Source organism: Pan troglodytes, chromosome 1 (genome assembly GCF_028858775.2).
Source record: "Pan troglodytes isolate AG18354 chromosome 1, NHGRI_mPanTro3-v2.0_pri, whole genome shotgun sequence".
Lineage (NCBI taxonomy): Eukaryota > Metazoa > Chordata > Mammalia > Primates > Hominidae > Pan > Pan troglodytes.
In genome coordinates, this window is record NC_072398.2 from 197,146,389 (window position 1) to 197,165,785 (window position 19,397).

General features: G+C 45.2%; 1 protein-coding gene across 5 annotated transcripts in view; it reads left to right on the forward strand.

Moving 5' to 3' along the window:
• The window catches only part of CSMD2 (CUB and Sushi multiple domains 2), a 643,557-nt gene that overhangs the window by 329,992 nt on the left and 294,168 nt on the right, over positions 1-19,397 (forward strand). For 4 of the 5 annotated variants that reach the window (XM_063782964.1, XM_016958727.4, XM_016958733.4 and 1 more), the window contains exons 7-10: positions 1,931-2,008; positions 7,142-7,229; positions 7,861-7,985; positions 16,837-16,958. In XM_063782964.1, the coding sequence (XP_063639034.1) occupies positions 1,931-2,008; positions 7,142-7,229; positions 7,861-7,985; positions 16,837-16,958 (413 nt within the window). The remainder of the gene's footprint in view (positions 1-1,930; positions 2,009-7,141; positions 7,230-7,860; positions 7,986-16,836; positions 16,959-19,397) is intronic. The other variant, XM_016958744.4, reaches the window with a different exon arrangement.

Here is a 19,397-nt window from a genome sequence, read left to right on the forward strand (position 1 = left end):
AGGACCAAATGAAATGATTCTAGGCGTTGAGGATACACCCATGAATAAAAATCCGTGCCTTTGTAGAGCTTACATTGCAATGTGGAGTGACAAAAATAACTACATAAATGGTATAGTATGTTAGAAAATTGGGAAGATAACGTTGGGAAGGAGGCAGGGAGAGCTGGGGTTGCAGGTGTCATTTTAATGGAGTGGTCAGGGAAGGCCTCAGTGAAGAAATGGTGTTTGCACAAACACTTAAGGGAAAAGGGGAGCAAGTCGTAGAGATACCTGAGGGAAAGCCTTTTGGGGAATTGGCAGGCTGAAGCAGAAGCATGCCTGGCATATTGTAGGCACATCAGAGAGGCCCATGAGGCTGGAGAAGAGCAATCGAGGCCAAATATAGAGTCAGAGAGGTCATGGGGAGAACAGATTGGTCTTGCAGGCCATCTTAAGGACTTTTACTCTAGAAGAGATGGGTTGCCACTGATGAGTTTTGAGCAGAGATATAATATGGTTTGACTTATGTTTTAATAGGATCCCTCTGGTTCTTGTGCTAAGGACAGACTATATAGGGATAAGGGTGGAAAATGGGAGGCCACAGTCATGAGGGGAAAGGTATCTCGGACTTGAATCAGGATGATAGACAATGGAAGTTGTGAGAGGTGGTTGCCTTTGGGATATATTTGGAAGGATTTTCTGATGGATTGTGTGTGGGTTTGAGAAAGAGGAGTCAAGGACGCTGATTTAAGTAAAGAACTTGTAAAGCACCCTGGACCTGGCACGTATGAAGTGCCCAGTTACAGTTGTTGTCACCACTGCTGGGTATCAATCTGAGCAGGGCTAAGTCAGCAGGCGGGGCCAGCTGGAAGATGGCACCGTGGGTAGCTGGGATTAAACAGCTGCTCCAAGGCATATAACCAGAGACAGGGTGAAGCTGTTAGAGGCCAAGAGAATGCCTTGGGTAACAGGGGTGGTCAGACCAAAGGCGGCTGATGGGTACGGAGGAATGGCCTTTGGAATTACGGAGTTCTGGCTCTGGCACCTTTTGTGTGCTATTTGGCAAAGTTCTGATGAACTGAGGGCTAGGCTGGACTTAGTGACAGGGTCAAAGCCAGATCTGATCCATCAGGCACCCACTTGAGTCAGGCCCCATCTCCCAGTGACCTCCAGGATTCAGCTTCCCCTGCCTGTAAGAGGTTGGCTTATGTAGGCTGGGCTTGGCTTGGCTAATTACCTCTTCCCCCATGTGTCTCTTATCCTCCTGGGAGCAGCTATGTTGTCTCACAATGATGGCAGAGATGCAAGAGGCCAAGCCTAATCTGGCAAGTGCTTTTATGCCTTTGAACACATCAAGGCCTCCAAATTTCCCATGGCCAAAGCAAGTCACAAGGCCAAACCCAAAGTCAAGGAGTGGGGGAATGTACTGCACCTCTATAATGGAGGGAGCTAAAAAATCACATTGCAAATGGTGAGAATACAATGAGTAGCGACAATTTGGGCCCATATTCTGATCTACCATACCCTGTCAGGGCTGACTCAGAATTGAGGTAGAGAAAAAGCTGTAGAGAAGCAGAGGTGGGCTGCAAGGCTGCACACGTAGACGCTCATGAAAAGTTTGCTGAGGAGCAGGTTGAATTCAGTAGTTCTAGTGAAATCTCAGACATCTGTGAGAGGCCACCGGGGGAGTACCAGAGCCTCTCAGAGCCCACCCAGTAGGAGACCATATTTTTGGCCTCCCTCAGAGGGCCAGCCTTGATAGTAACTTTTCCTTCATGTCTGAGGTCCTATTGCACTTGACCACTACCCTTGGAATGTCCCAGCCCAGAAGTTCCTGGCTTTGACCCACCATGGAATGTTCCAAGGCACAAGAGGGGATCCTTCTAGAGGGACTCTTATCCCTGGTCACAGGCAACAACTCACATTGTTTTTCCTCTTACCTCCTCTCTAGTCAAGAAGCAAATTGAGTTGAAGTCTCGAGGTGTGAAGCTGATGCCCAGCAAAGACAACAGCCAGAAGACGTCTGTGTGTAAGTGTCTGCCCGCCAGCCCGCCTGCCGGGCCTCTTGCTTGAGGTCACACGTGCAGACACTAAACCGTGGGGAAGCCAGATGATGCTGGAATGACTTTCCTTCAACCCTGCTTCCTCCATCCTGGGCTCTGCGCTTGGACACACTGACCCAGAGGCCAGAGAGCAGCCCTGGGGCCTGCCCTTTGCCTTCTCCTCCTCCTCATCCCAATTTCCTCCTTGTCCTCTTTCTCCCTCACTTCCCATTTGAACTGCAGTCCAGGGAGTCATTACTGCTACATTTCTCTCTTTATTTTCCTTTTGAATCACTTCCACCTGCTAAGACAGTCCTCCTTTGGCTCCTCTTTTAGGAGTCAGTAACCTTGGGCTGGGATCTTGGGGGCTGCAGGGCCCCAGTTCCAGCTCCCAAAGCCAGATTGGGAAAGGGAGGCAGGGGAATGCCTAGTAACCTCCTCCAAGGGCCCCTGGACCTGGCTGGGCAAAGAGAGGACTGGGGCAGTGTGGGGGTGGGTCCTGCCTCGGGTCGATGGGGAGGCACTGGGGGCTCTCTTCTTGGACATGGGGAGGATGACATCTTTCAGAACATGTTCCTGCTACCAGTGTTTGTAAGGTTAATAGGGGTCTAGTTCTGGGGAATGGTCTGGAATGTGGGTCCCAGAAACATCTGATCAGGGCCTGTGCTAAGGGGCTTTTGAGCTGTAGCCCAGGAAGGGCTGGGGAAGGTTCTGGGCACCTCCACAAGACTGGGCTTAAAAGCAGGGGAGGTTTTTCCAGAAACCTTCCACTTTCCTTCTGGGCCGAGTGGTAGGGAGCCTTCCTTGGTCCTCCAAATGACTGACCTGGTTTTCCTTCTCCTTCCCTCCCCTTGCCCTTCTCCTGCATCTCTGGTCCTCTCTCCCTCCACTTTTTCTCCTCTTGCCACTTTCTGCTCCATCGTTCTTCTCATCCTTCTGCTCCCGCCTCTTCTCTCCCTGCTTGTCTTCCTGTCCCTGACTTGCTCCTCCCACCCTCCCCATTCCTCCCCTTCCATCTCACCTCCATGTGCTCACTTTCCTGGAGATGCTAGAAGTACTTATTGAGGAGAGAAGGGCATAGAGTGGCACCGGTGGTTTCCGAGCTCTGTGCCGATGTGTGTGGCCAGGAGAACATCAGGGGAAGAGGCACTTTGGTCTCAGGCTCCAACTGAACTGAGCCTGGGTTGGGGATTGTCTGTGGTCTTTGAAGTTGTCTGAGTGGAGACAGTTGCCACAGGCTGTTGGGTACAGCCAGGAACTGGCATCTCCAGTCACTACCCTCGGGGACTGGATGGCAGAGGGCACCAGAAGAGCCTTCTTCTGTGCTTGACTGGGGGTTTAGGGGAAAGGACAGGGTGCTAGGAGAGCCCAGGGTCAGGCCAGGAATCTGCAGAGGGCTGAAGCCATGGCCCTGACCCTCACAGGCTTTTTCTTTCTGTAGCCACAGGAGACCCAATGAACTGAGGTAGGCACAGTTTAATTTCACAGTTTGCCCTGGAGCCACAGGCAAACTTAAGGAAATGGCCCTGACTTGGGAGATCAAATATTTATCCCAATTGTGTCCTCAGGGAGCATGTTACCCCAGACACTAATGTTTCAGTTTTCACATCTGTAGAATGGGGATGCAAAATCCTACCCTGCCTTCCTCCCAAGAGTGTTGCCAGATCTAAGATGGGTCTTGTTGACCTAGGACTTCAGGAGGCCCATGGACTAGCCAAAAAAGTACATGTGATGCTCTGGGTGCATTTTTCTGGAGACAGGATGCAGGGTTTTCATTAAGCCGACTAAGAAGATGCCAAAAACTCCCTCAGGAAGATAAAGAGAAACCCTGTTCTAATGAAAGAATGCAAATGCTCTTTGCAAAATAAATATATATATCTCTATTGAGAAGATATTAGCCTCCATTCTAAGAGTTCCTCAGAAAGAATGGGTGTGTGACTCCAGCTGCCTCCGACCCAGGTAGCCACATGTCTACAGGTGGCTGGCCTCCTGTGTTCTGCCCAAATTCCCTGTGGACAGCTGTCCTGAAGTTCACGGGGAGAGTGGACCCAACTCTCTACCTTGCCATCAGTTCTGACCACCCACCCACCTGTGACTCCCTGCGTTGGGTAGAAGGTGGTGCCTTCCTGAGCACATTGCGGCTTCTCCCTCACCATAGTGGCCCTCCCAAAGTAGAGTAAGGATTACTCCCCATTCCTGTCCCTCAGTAGCCAACAGGAAAGCAATGCTGTAAACACAAGCAGCTGGTTTTGAGTAGGCAGAGAAGGCTGGAATTAAAAAAAAAGAAGAAGAAAGGGAGAGACACTTCTTGCCTCCATAATTCAGACAGTAAACTGATCGCTGAGATTTAAGTTTGCTTGTTTCCTGGGGAAGCTTGAAGATCCTCGTGGGACCACCATCCCCTGCTCAGTCCTCCCTGGAAGGGGGCACTGGCTGGGTATGAGCCGCGTCACCGTTGGGTTTGTGACTTTCTGGATGGTGCCTGGGTTTCACCTGGGGCTGGCTGAGGAAAGGGGAGGTGGTAGGGTCTGCTCTGTCTGTCAGGGGCTTGTGGCTTGGTGGGTGGGCTTTGCCATGGTCTCGCCTCTTGAGTCCAGCCCCGTCCTGATGGGGCAGACTTCTGTTCGTTCTGCTTCCTGGGTGATGTCAATACTGAATGAGAGGGCAAGAGAAGGGGAAAGGGAACCGCTATATGTTCTTCACGTGCTGCAAGGGGGCTGTGTGGTTCCCATGAAATGGTCAGCAGAGACTTTGGGATGGGTATGACTCGTGGGTCACAGGGTTGACTAGACAGAATCTAAAGAAGGTGGGTGCTTAGCTGGGAAGTCTGCAATAGGGACGGATCGCTGTGAAGCTCTAGGGGGACCTGGCTTACCACAGATAAGGCAGCAAATACAGCTCAGGCTTCCTCCTCCTTCCCACCTTCTGGGTGCCTTAGAGGACCCCCTAGTTATCTCCGTTCCATTACTTGCAAAAAACTGAGGCTTCCAGGAAGGAGGAGCTTCCTCTGCTTCGGGAATGGCACTTCCATCTTACTTTCCCAGCCTGAGGCGTCTGGACTGGTGGGAACGGCTCAGGATGTGAAAGCTTTGGAGGTAGAGGCTTGGCAAGGAGGGGGATGGGGGTAAGAGACAAGTAGGGGTAGGGGTAACGTGCACTGCGCACAACCAAGAGGATACCTGTGTCTGGCTTGAGCACACAGTCTGTCCAAATCCTCAGGTTCCATGGCCAGCCATAGCCTGGGCTACCTGGAGGTTTAAACACAGTCTACTTCAGGCCTCTAACTGTAGACTCCCTCAGTGAGTCTAAAAAGGGGTCCCCACCTTCCTTACTTCTATGAAACCACCTGCATCCTCACAGGTACCCAGGCCCTGGAAATCCTGGAAATGCCCTGCTCCTTCTCCTCATGCCCTAGGTCCCCTGTGAGTCCCAGGGATTCTTTCTTTGCCACATCCATTCCTGCTGTCTCATGTCTAGCCTCACTCCAGGCTCTTGTTGTCCTCAGCCTGAATAATCACAAAATTTCCTAACTCATCTCTAGGTAACTGGCCCACCCTTGAGCCAGCGGGTCTCACCATGCCTTCTCCCCACCAGAACTCTCCAGTGGCTCCCCATCATTTTCAGGATCAGATTCAAACCCCGTAAAAGTCTGATCTCTGAAACCTCACCATCCACTCTTCCTTGTCACTCTTCACCTTCCCTCCTACTCTGGTCACACTGCATAACACGCATTCTCTTTCCAGGTTTCCACCTCACTCCTCGTGCCTGTCTATCTTTGTCATCTCTGTTGCCGTGTGTCTAAATCCTATTAGCTCAGAAGGTCCATGTTCGATGCCACCTCTTCCAGGCAGCCTCACATGCAGGTGCATCCTTCATCCCTCCCCACTATGGTCCCATAGTCCGCTTCCATGGTTTATGTCCTCACTCAACTGGAAACTCCTTGAGGACAGTGGTCTTATCTGACTACCTTTCGCATTTCCATGGTATCCAAATAAAGCCTTGTACACAGTAGGTGCTCAATGAATGCTTGTTGTGTACCTATGTGAGCAAGTGGGTGAGTGAGTAATGGAGTGCTTTGTTCACCTTATGGGACATTGAATGGGATGGGAAGGACATGTGCAAAGTTGGAAAATGCCGAATGCTGTCCAGATGCCCTGGAACCCTTGTCTAGAGGTTGCTGTTGGGGTCATGGGATTGGTGAGGCTTTGAGTGGAACTCCTCCGACCAGGCTGTGTGCCTGGCTCCAGCTCCTGGTCATCCTCAAAGCCAGGAATCCAGCCTCCTCAGTACCAGCATCCCGACGAAAAGGAACAGGCAGGGGCCAAAGGGTTGCCTACCCTCCCTACTGTGTGTGTATCCGCTGCCCCCTGACCAAGCTTCTCCTCTAGCCAAGACAACTGTGCATATGGTTTTTGTAAATAGGACTCTGGCGCTGGCAAGTGTCAGAGCATTGCACCACCTACCAGAACCATCACAGGTGCCATCTCTGCCCAGTGCCCTTGATGGGTGGCACTGGGTAGGGGATGCTCTGGTGACTGCTTACTCTGGCTCGAGAAGTATCTGATGGGAAGAGGTTTCTCAGAAGAAATGTCTGTGTTTGAGCTAAAGTCCCAGCTTTGAACTTTGACTGCAGCTTTCTCTTACATTCTTTACCGTTTCTGATCATGCACCCACCTTTTATTTAACTTTCTTTGAGTCATTTCTCCATCTGGGGCTGAGGTGGGGGGCTCATTTCATCTAGAGTCTCCACCCTAGATCTGAAGCATAGGCGTGGTGGGGGGAGGTCACCAGGGGCTGTGGATGGTCCACCTCTGGCTGCTGGTGTGGGACGAGGGAAGCAGGTGGTGGTTGGCATGGAGGGCCTGTCTCTGAGCCCACACACTCATGATGACTTAGCTCACAAAGGAATTTGTCAAAAGCAGCCTCCTATCTTGCACATCCAAGAAACCCCAGGCCAGTAGACTCCGGCCACCCCACACAGCCCCAACAAAGCAGGGCCTCATTCTGTCTCTGCCTCCACCTCCCACCCTGAGACATTGCCCCAGCTGGTGCCTCCCTGTGACTGTCCATCTCTGTGTGTGCTGTTTTTTGTTTTTGTTTTTTTTTTTTTTGCCTTGTAGTAACTCAGGTTGGTGTGTCCCAAGGACATAATATGTGTCCAGACCCTGGCATACCCGAAAGGGGCAAAAGACTAGGCTCGGATTTCAGGTAAGATCTATTTGGGAATTTTCTGATTGCAAGAAGGGTGGGGTGGCCTGGCTGGGAGGAAGACAGGGGCTGGCCTTCCTGCAGGTGGAAATGGAGAGGATGGCATGGATATAGGAACAGACACTTCCTGGAGAAGAGCTATGGCTTTGACATTCTCTCCTGGTTCAGTCCTTGGCATAGTGCCCATGCTTTAGTGGGGGGAGAGAACTGTAGACTGCCAATGTTATCCGGAAAACCTATGTACCCAGGGCACAAAGGGCTGCCATCTCAGTAATGACACGCCAGAAGGCAACTTGCGCCTGCAATAATCTAAGAGACCATTTTCCTTAAAGTTTATGGGTATCATCCACCCACGCTTAGCTGCCCTAACTGGTGCTTATCTCAGAGGATCGCTGTTTTGCTCACAAAGTCACCTTTTAACTCAATCCTAAAACCATTAAACAGTCCGAAAAAAGAAGATGAAGAGCAGATGTTCCTTCCAATGGAGATTTTTAGTGATAAAACAGTGGAGCAGAGATTAAGGGCCAGAAGGAAAAATAACATGTGCGGCTTCTTTGTGGAACCAGGAAGGCCTTGGGGCGGGGCTTGGCAGGCCCAGGGATGGAGCTCACAGACACACTTTGTCTCCCAGGTTAGGATCCAGCGTCCAGTTCACCTGCAACGAGGGCTATGACCTGCAAGGGTCCAAGCGGATCACCTGTATGAAAGTGAGCGACATGTTTGCGGCCTGGAGCGACCACAGGCCAGTCTGCCGAGGTGAGGGTGCCCTGGGGAAGGGAGGCTGGCCAGAGAGTTGGGCTGAGCCTGGAGGCTGAAGCCCAGCTCCCAGCACCTGAGGCCCAGGCTCTCAAGCAGACTGGCTCCCCTCCCCCGCCACTCCCTGCACTTATTTACCAATAAGCATACTTATCCAGCCCTTTCTCTGTATCAAGGCCTGCGCTAGGATCAGGAGATACAGAGATGGGGAAGATAAGCATTATGGTGCTTGCCCTGCATGGACCTTACACTCTAATGGGTGAGGCACGTAAGAAACAGCTTGCTACCTCATTGAACGGATACTGAACCACACCTAGATAGGAAAGGAAGTCACCTTTTATACAGTCACGTTGAATCTCTCTGTTACAACACACATGCATCTTGAACCCTGTTTCTTTCCCCATATTGCAACAGACAGACTTGTCACTTCTGCAAGAGTGTTTTTACCTATGTAGTGATGACATGCTTCTAACCCCCTATCTGGGTGTTTTGTTCCCCAGGGCCCTGCCACCACATCCCCAGGTATCACATGAGCCAAGCCTGGGCTGGCCTAGCCCCTACCCCCCAGATAATCTTAAAATAACAGAACCAAGTGTATTCCTGCTTTGGGGCAGGGCTACAGCTGCTCCTGTGGTAGAGAAGCCCCTGACCTCATCCCCCAGGGAACCAGCAGAGACAGCCCCTGTGCACTAGGCTGTTAGGTGGTCTTTAAAAGCCAACAGGTGCTCTTTTGAGTGCCCCTTTAGAAGAGAAGATATGTTGCCCACTACAAAGTTACATGCTGGATCCTTCTGATCTAAGAAAGAGATTCTTTGTCTCTCTTTGGCATATGCATCAAGATAAAATTCATGCAGAGTAAGAGGATCCAGGAAAAATAATATCTCATTATTATACTGAGAAAGGGGCAGAGTTGGAGCTGAAATCCATATCCTGTTTTTTAACTGAGTCCATAAGTAATCTAGAAGAGTGTCACTATAACATCTTTCAAATAAGCCTTACATCCTCATTCAACTTTGAGGTGGCCATGTTCTACAGTTTATAATGTTCTTTGCATTTTCACTGATTTTAGCTATATTATCTCAAGGATTCTACATAGCTACTATGTTTTTTAAAAATCAAACAACAAAAAAGAATTCTTGTCATAACTCTCAGCAATTGGGCAAATCACCCATTTTCCCTAAGCCTTTCTTACCTCTAAATGTTGCTAATAGTATGTATCCTACCCTTCTTCTGTTTAATGTGGAGATTGAATGGAGTTGTGAATGTGTAAGCACTTTATGAATTGAAAAGTGCTAGATGAAAAAAAAAAATATCCTTGTGCCAGTAGAACATGAGCTCTATAGGGCAAGGACTTCTGTTTTGTTCACTGCCTAAGATGGGGCGTGGCATGTAGCAGGTACTCAGTAACAGGTGTTGAATGGATGACGGAATGAATGACTCATTGAATAGCATACCACTCCAATGCCAGGGAGCCCAGACACCAGCTGTGCAGAGAGGCATAGAATTATCAAGTCTGAGGACCAAGGGACCCTGCCCATCTGTCGTTTCAGAATTCCTTTTGAGAAGCCAGGATGACAATGCCTTTTGCAGTGGTGGGATCTGGTCTCTCCTCAAGACCTTTTCACTAGAGGAAGGTTGTTCTCTTAGTTCTCAAGAGATGATGATTGTTTACATGAACATGCCAAGGGTGGAGAAGGGCTGGTTTTGACCTGAAGGAAGTTTGTAGCTGAAAAAGTGTGTTCATCCTTTTCTCCAGTGATTTGGACCCACTGAAGTCTGAGTTCTCTGCTGCATTGTAACTAAGCATTGGGCTGGGCTTTTTCACGTGGTCATCTCATTCCATCACCTGCTACTGTAAAACAACAGGAAATCATGGTACAAATCCAACCATCATCATTTTTAGCTGGGGCCCTTGGGCCAGTTTCTTCACCTCTCTGAATCTCTTTTCTCCTGCCAAAAAGTGGTGATAATAGAACATTACTTCGTGGGGTTACTTTGAGGACTAGATGAGGCAGTCCTTGTTAGAAGTGATGCCAGTACGTCTGTGAGACTTACGTGCACACGTGTTCAGCTTAACCTGCTGGGCGCTGTCCGCATAAGCTTCCTCAAGCCCTGGAGCAAACCTCAGCCTCTAGTTGCTGCAGGTTCTTCTAGAAGCTGTCTTGTCTAATCCTATTGCAATCATACAGTTTGGGAGTCACATGGACTTTGATCTAGATCACAACTCTGACACCTTTTAGCTTGCTGGCCCTGGGCGGGTTCCTTCATCTTTTTTAGCCACAGGCCCTCATTTGTGAACAAGGAAAACAAAATCTTCCCCGCCTACTGATTATGAAATTTAAACAAGGCATTTTCTAGAAAGTGACCAGCCCTGACGGTGGTGGAGGGTACATTCTCAACACAGGTTAATGTTCCTGCCTTCTTCTCTCTTTTTTTTCCCCTCCTATAGGCCACTGTGAAGGAGAAAGAGAGATTGCTAAGTCTCTTGGGTTTGAACTTGGATGATCTGTCCTGGGCTTCCCTGAAGGCCCAGGGCTGAGATAGATTTTAGAGTAAAGAGTCTCTTTATTTTGGCAGTTGTAAGGTTTTTATTGTAAAATCTTTTGTTTTCAATTAATTGCAATTACTATTCTGTGATTTTTAGGAGAGTTTAGATGAACCCCACCTTAAGAATGGAAACGAACAAAACTCTTTCCATTCCAAGAAGTTCCACTAACAAGCAGGTTACCAAAAGATCACATTCTAAAAAGGATTTTACCATAATAATGGTATTATTTTTTCTTTAATGCAGTTAAAATATGATTTGATTAGAAATACTCATTTTCCCACACAATTAATTCTACTAAAACACGGGGCCTGGCAAATAATAGGTTCTCAGCTAATGTTTGAGGACCACCTGAATGAATCAGTGATTGAAATGAATGAACAATATGGGACTGTGCCCTCATTTTGAGATATGAAATTAGGCATTCACAGGCCTTTCTTTTCTTTCCCTCCCATCAGAAGAAATAAGATTCTAATTTGACTCCTAGAAAATTTTCATCACACAAAGGAGATTGAGGGCAATGTGAAACACTGTTAAACTAATTCTGTTCAGCCCCAGATACAGGCAGGGTCCATAGATATAGAGCTTTTCAGACTTATTTTACATATGGAGCCCAATATTTAAAAATAATTTTTTGCAGAACCCTAATAAATAAAACAGATACAAATGGAGCATCTCTGATTAAAGTTGGGTCAGGGGATTTCTAGTCTCCCCTCCATCACCATTTTCAGTAGCCTTTGAGTCCTGGTACCCCTGGGGCTCCAGGGAACACTGTAAACCACTGGTATAGTGAGAGGACCAAATTAACAACCAGCTCTGATTTCTTGTGATCACAAATTGGTGTTGATAGAGTTTAGGGACTGAGTACCAGGCCCAGATGAAACTCTTACAGTTACTGATTCACAAAGTAAATAATTAACAGAAACATATATATTATTTTTCCTTTGTGGCTAAACTCATATATATGTATATGCCTTTGGGTGGCTAGAATACCAAGCTTGGGACTTAGAGACCTAAGTTAAAGTTCCGACTTTGTTATTAACCATGTGGCACAGGGAAAATCACTGAAACACTATGGATCTTTTTCCTCATCTGTAAAAGGGCAGTAAAACAGGAGAAATATGGCACAAACCAGGGTGAATTAAATGCCATGATAATTACAGGTGGCTGTCTTCTTGGTGGATTTCATTAGATCAGCTTTCTGGTTTTACTCCTTAAACATAATTGTTATCCAGAGTTCTATTTTCAAATCTCTTCTCTTCTTTCCTCTCTTCTCCTCTCCACTTATTTTCCCTGGATGACACATACTGATTGTACTAGAGTACATGCCCCATTGCTCCAGCCCTGAGAATGTCCCTCAGTCCCTTACCTATATGTGTGCTAATGATAAAGCTCTTATTTATTAAATTATGTATACTTGTATATAGCATTGCACTAGGCATTTTTCATAATTTCTTTATGAGTAAAGTGGCAATAACCATATTTTATGTTTAGCTGAAGCTTAGAGTGGGCAGCCAACTTGCCCAAGGGCACAAAGCTACATCTGTTCAGTTGAATTTCAAACCCCGACTCCAAAGGCTGAATCCTACTTCTACTTGAAAATTGTACCTGGACATCCTTCGGAGTCAATAGATTGGATGGAACCATGCAGAACAACTCCCCCTCCACTCCCCACTTTTTTTGGGTAACTTTTTATTTTGATATGATTTTAAACTTGCAGAAAAGTTGCAATTAATGTGCAAAAAGCTCCCATGTACCCTTTCCTAGATTTAAACAACTGCTTTTAAAAAGTTAGTGGAGAAGGAGAAAGCTAAGAAGAAATTCGGTCAGAAACGTAGGAGAAACGCCAAAAAGCGTCACTGAAGCCAAAGAATATGAGTTTCACAAAGAGAGAAAGATCAGTAGTGTCAGATACTCTAGAGAGGTCAAGTATAATCACAACTGAAAAGTAAACTTTGGGGTTAGTGACTCAACCAAGTGTTGAATATTTGAACTTGTTTCTGCAAGGAATTGGTGAAGGAAGACACGGGAAATGATAGACTTGGGCTGAAGTTTCTATTGTGATGGCAAACCATGAATCTGTTGTGATACCACAGTTCTCCTGGTAGCCCCCCAGCCCCCAGGATTAGAGATGGAAAAGGTGAGTGGTAGAATTGATGGAAAGCAGGCATTTCACCAAGCAGATATGAGAGCAATGAGGAAGATGTAGGTATTGGTGAGTGGTCTTGAGGTCCAGACTGGATAGTGAGGGAAGAGGGGTCAGGCGAGGATCAACAGATGGGATGAAATGTGGGAGCCAGAAGGCTAGAGGGGCCTATGATGTAGGACAATGGTGCATTGAGACCAAAGTCATTCTGCTGGGAACACAGGCAGTGGGGGAAGGAATAGAATGGCTGGGTTTAAAATCTGTGAGTTGGACTTTCCTGGCTCCCAGGATAGCAAGGCCCTGGATGTGGCTATAAACATGGTCGATCATGAGTTGGAGGAAGAGCAGGGTGTCAGATCTCATAAGAGGGCAATGCCCTCCAAAACAAGGGGCATCTCTCCATTGAAACAGGAGGGAAAAAGGAATTGAGTACACGTGCAGATAGAATTGCATTCTTAGAGAGTAGGACAAAGGACCCGCCTGCTATATGGCTTCTGTTCCCTCCAAAGAGAAAGCCAAAGTCATCAGCTAAGAGTAAGGGGAGATAAGAGGAAGAGGAAGATGTTCAAGGGATGTCTAGAACATGTGAAAAAGTCTTTGAGCAGAATGAGAGAGTGAGCTAATAGAGATAAATGGTAGGGTCACTGGGCAATAGCTAGGATTTTTTTGAGATGAGTAATCAGGAGTTTATAATAGACATTCATCTTCCTACTAGTGATTTTTTTCACAGCAAAGCTCAACTGTATGGTGGCAGGTATGGAGAAGGCAGGTAGAGGGATTCATTCCAAACTGATGTCTTCTAGGAAACTGATGAAAGGAGGAAGAAGAAAGGGACTTGGAACAAGCAAGAAAATGAGCCTAATGGTGGCCCATGGGATCAAAGTTGCATAAGGACAGAAGACAAGACAGAAGGAGCTGATGGGTAGAGAGGAGATATTGCTGTCAAGAGAGTGGAGGTCTCAGTAGGGAAAGATGAACTCTACTGGAGGTTCAGAAAACAACTGTGAAAGAAATACTTGAGGGTGGGAGCAAGATCTTGACTACAGAGGGCTGCATAGGAGGCAGTGGCATAGGAGGGGAAGATGGGCTTCAGTCAGGGCCGTAGTGGGAGTAGGAGGTTCCGAAAGATGTTGCAGCTACAAGTAGGATTTGTTTTCCTTAGAACTGATAGTGGGAGGTGGTTCCAGAGGACTGTGGAAAGGGTTGTGAGGGAGGCCAATAGGAGAAGCAAGGGAAGGCAGCATGGAACAGGATGGGAATCAGATTTGGAGAGAAGATATGAGACCAGAGGCACTTGCACCCGGAGCAGTTCTCTTCTTTGGCACCAAGTTGTTTCAGTGTCGGAACTGGCTGTGGGTCCAGGTGGTAGCTCCCTATGGTCCCCTGGGATACTGTTCCCATTATATGATAATGTCCAGAGGAAAAATGGGAGTAGCTGCAGAGCTCAGGCATGGAAGATCTCAGAGAAGTCTCTCCTGAAAGCGATCCAGAAGAGCATTTCAGGGAAAAAGGCAAATAGAGAAACACAATGATATGTTCGTTCATTTAGTGAGATATTGAGCACCTACCATTCTGCCAGCCCATCTGGGTCACTGTGATGAACTTTCTATCTGTTGATGGGATCCCATGGAGCTGGCTGCTCAGGGTGATGTCTGTCTGTCTGTCCACAGAACCCCTGACTTTGCCCAGATAGCAGAGGAAAAAAGTAGCTAGTGCTTCATTTTGAACCTAGTTTAAGGTGCTCTATGCTATCTGCAGACTGTAATATTTTAATTAAACCCCTCTAAGCCCTTAAAGTGGTAACTGCCTTTTTGGCCTGTTCTCTCTCATTACCTTCAGCATGTTTCAACAGACTGCAAATATACCATCTAATTCTTGGAAACAAGTACAAGATAAATTGATTCTGAAGCTGAGGGCTTTTGGCAGCAAAATCTGACTTTCCGGAAGAGGTGTAAGATGGTGCTGGTGGAGCTTTGTAAGGATTCTCTGCAGGGCTAGAGTTCTGAGTCCACAGGTCCTCTTTGCAAAGGTGGGACGGAATCAGGGCTTTGATTGTCTTATTCTAATTTGTTTAGTAATGTTGCCAGTCTCAAGTGTACTTGTTGGGGAAAAAAAACCTATGTCCAGAAACTTCAGGAAAGGCAGAAAAAGGATCCTTAGCCTTGAGAGAAATCCTGGGCATAGAGAAACAGAATAGACATGGCATTGGGAGTCTGATTATCTCTTGTCCCAAAGGTTGAATATTGACCACATCCCAGGCCCTGGGCTGAACCTTCACATCCATCATCTCATATAATTTCATCCTCACCATATCTCAATGAGGTGGTATCATTTGTCCCATTTTACAGATGAAGAAACAAAATCAGAGAGATTTTCTAACTCATCCAGACTTAAGCGACCAGCAAATGGATTTAGATCCAGAAGGCTAAGTTCATAAATTTTAAAGCCTGACCTCACTTTAACCATGCCACATTGCCATAGGGCCCAGTTGTATCAAGTGCAATCTAGGAATCTAAGTGTTTCTCAGCACAGAATGAAAGGAGCAATCAGATATACATGGGGGAATGGAGTGGGGGTTCCCCCAGGACTTGTTCAAACTTGATTGAACAGATTCTTGAGCTCAGGATGAGGGAGGAGGAGATCCTTCCAGTGCAGGACTACAGTGAGAAGAAATCTCCTCCCAGGAGGTGATGAGCTAACAAAAAGGAGGTAACAGACCTGTCCCAAAAGCCCCTTGCAAATAACCCTCTGACAACACCTGCTCTGCTTGATGGTGAATGTTTTCCCACCTGCTCCCTCCACTTGCTGTGGCCCTTCAGAGAGGAGGGGCTACATCAGACACTTTTTTCTCCCCACACTTTTCCTGGCCCATAGTAGGCACTCAATAAATGTTGGAATGAATGAGCTGAGCGCAGGAATGAGTGCATGAAATGAGAAGAGATTCATTATGTCTAGGAGCTGCAGAACCTGCTTCCCAGACCCTCCTAGGAAGGGTGTCCTGGGAAAGGTTTATCATGGCCTGTTCCACACATGGCAAGGAGCTCTAGGATATTTGGCCCCATCAGAGGAAACTAGGTTTGACACCACTTTCATTTTATATAGTTAAGCTTGTTGAGTTTGCTCACTATTTCTTTACTGTTAGGCACTTTGCCTACAATTAGGATAAATTGCCATGTGGGCAGCATGAGAACAGGCTCTTAGAACCTTTTATTAAAATAGCTGAACACTAACGTTAAAGAATGAAGTGGCTAGAACTAAGCACGCATTTTTAAAGAAAGCAAATACCTAGGTACAATGTAGTACCTTAACTGTTATAAATCACTACTTAATCTAATTAGTTTAGAAGCTATTTTAAAGAGCTTAATTAGATTAAGCTGTGATTGATAACACTTTATATCTACTTGAGTAGAGCACTTCTAATTCACCTTGAATCTTTATGCTTCCAGTCAAAAGCCGGTTTCAGGGATAAGCTGAGTGTGGAGACGGATTTGGGAAGCAGTGAAATCACTCTGGGTGCCTGGCACTGAGCTGAGTCAGGGGCCTTGGCAGAGCTCTTGGGCATAGACATTCTGAGACCTAATGGAGTGGCCTTGACAAGGATATCCTGAAATTCCTCTTCAGGAGGACCGAGGGGGTCACGGAGGAAGGAACTGAGGGGCAGGCAGAACCTGGAATGAGGTCAGACTCCTAGTTAAGCAGCATTAGGTCCACAGCAGCACTCAGCTGGTTTGGAGAATTGGAGTGCAAATTGGGAAACAGGTCAGCAGAGTAAGGCGTGGGCTGCTTAGGTGTCCATAGGTGCCTGCGATCCACCTAGCTTTATGTCAACCTGACAGGTTCTAGCCTACACCCTCTTGACAAAAAGGAATTGCATGATCATAGTGGAGTCGGGGTGTGGGGGTAAGTGGGGCATGCAGAGGGGTCACTTAGCCTGCCTTAGAAGTTCATCATTGCCTACAGAACAGCAGTCACAGTGCTCCAGGCACTGCGGCTTCCCTTCAAGCCTCCCAAGAACTGTAGAGGAAGGACCCAGGAAGCAGAAGGTTATGTCCAGGGTGGGAACTGTACAGATGCGGTGTCTTCTGGGTGGGGAGTGGGAGGCAAGAAGGGGAACTGGACCTAGTCTTAATTCAAAGGCTTGTCTTTCATCTCCTCTGCAGCCCGCATGTGTGATGCCCACCTTCGAGGCCCCTCGGGCATCATCACCTCCCCCAATTTCCCCATTCAGTATGACAACAATGCACACTGTGTGTGGATCATCACAGCACTCAACCCCGCCAAGGTAAGCCTCTTGGGGAGCGGGGTGGTGTTCTGTGGGCAGGGCTAGGTTGGGGACAGTTGGCCTACAAGGTTTTTCAAACCCAGAACTTACTGATGGTAGATTCTCTGCAGACAGTTCTTTTACTTTTTTTTTTATTAATATCGAGTGAATAAAAAGCAGATTATAAAATATAAGCAAAATATAAAGAACACCAATACAACAAACACCTGTGCAGCCATCGTTCAGCTTAAGGGGAAAAGAAAATCATTACCTTAGTGATGCAGGTTCCTCACCAATCCTGTTTCATTCCCTACACCCTCAGAGGTAACCATTACCTCAATTGTGTGTTTATTATTCCTTTGCTTTTCTTTATACTTAGCACTTAAGTGTGTATCCCTAAAAATACATTGCTTAGTATGCTAACATTTGAACTTCATATAAATGTAATCATGTATGTATTCTTAATCAAACTCACTCAAAATTGTGTTCCTAAGATTTATCTAAGTTATTGTATGTAGTTTGTACTTCTACATACATTTTTTCATGTTTATTTCCTGTTTAGTTTTTTTTTTTCCTGTGCCCTTTGTTCTCTCTTATAAATTTTACTAGTATGTTGCCAAGATCCACAAAATAACCTGTTGGAATCTGTATTTTAATTTTATCAAAACTACAGATTAATTGGAGAAGAACTGATATCTTTTTGATACTGAGTCTTCCAGTTCATGAGTATGGTATATCTCTCTATTTGTTTAGGGTTTCTTTAATGGCTTGCAATAAACTTGTATAATTTTTTCCATTACAGATCTTATGTATTTCTTAATATATTTATTCCTAAATATATTTATTGTTGCTATTATAAATCAAATCTTTTAAAATTGCACATTCTACTTGTTTCTTGCTGGTGTTTAGAAATGCAATTGATTTTGTACTTTGATTTTTATATTAGCAACTATCTTGTAAAAATGTATCTGAATTCTTTGGGCTTTTCTACATGGATAGTCATCATCTGCAAAAAAATGATGGGTTTGTTTCTACTTTCCATTTCTTATACCTTTTCTTTTTTATTTTCTTGCCTCAGAGTTCTGGTTGGAACCTCCCAGTATAACATCAAATCATTATTATGATGGTGACCCCTATGGTCACTGTTTGATATTTAATAGAATGTTTTTATTTCTTCACCATCAAACATCATCAAGTATGATGTTTGCTGAAGCTTATTTTTCATTTGTAGATACTCCTTTTATAATAGAATTAGGGAATTTACTTCCTAATCGTAGTTTGCTAAGAGCTTTTATCAAGAATGGTTATTGAATTTTATGAAGCATCTTCCTATATCTATTGATACAATCATATAATTTTTCTCCTTTATTCTCTTAGTATAGCAAATATTGCCTTTTCTCATGTCAAACCAACCTTGCATTCTTAAGATTAACATAACTTGGTCATTTAGTATTGTCATTTTTATACATGCCTATATTTCATTTTGTTTAGTAATTTGTTTCTATTTTGTTAGTGAGCTTGGCCTGTTATTTGTTTTTTCATATTGCCTTTGCCAATTTTTGTGTCATTATATTGCTAGCCTCAGAAAATGATTTGAAGAGTATTTCCTCTCTTTCTATCCTTCGGGGTTATTAGTGGAAGATTGGCATAACTTTTGCCTTGAAAGTTTGGTAGAATTTTTCGGCAAAACTATCGTGGTCTGGTGTCTCCTTTGTTTGAAGATTTTAGACTATAGACTTAATACATGTAATGGCTAGAGAATTATTTTGGTCATCTGTTTTTTTTTTTTCTTGACTCCATTTTAGTAAATATTAAAATTTATTGGATATAAAGTTATACATACTATCTCTTATTATAGTTATGATACCTGCCATTGTTGTGTTTCAATTCCCTTTTTCATTTCTAATATGTATCATTTTTTAATTGGTATTGGCAGTGGTTTAACGTTTGTTAGTCTTTCCAGAAAATGAATTTTTGTTTTCTTACTATTCCTTTTAATATATTTATTTGCTAATTTATCAGTTTCTGCTCTCATCTTTATTACTTTCTTCCTTCTAATGCACTTGAGTTTATTCTGTTGTTCTTTTTCTAGCATCTTAATTTTGAGGCTTTGTTCATTATTTTTCAATCTGATTTAAGCATCAAAGGCTACAAATTTCCCTCTGAGGACTACTTTGGCTACATTCCTACAGATTTTTACAGTTATTTATTTTCTGTTATAGTTTAGTTCTGAATATTTTTTAATTTACATTATTGTTTCATCTTTTAAGCATGAACTATTTAGAAGTATTTTTTAATTTTCAAAGGATTTTTCTAACTGTCTCTTTCCTACTGTTTCTAAATCTTGTGGTCAGGGAACATTGATCTGTATTTGAATCATTTGAAATTTGTGCTTTTAGGACCAGAAATGGTCATTTTTCACATAGATTCTGTGTAGGCTTGAAAAAAAACCCTGCATTT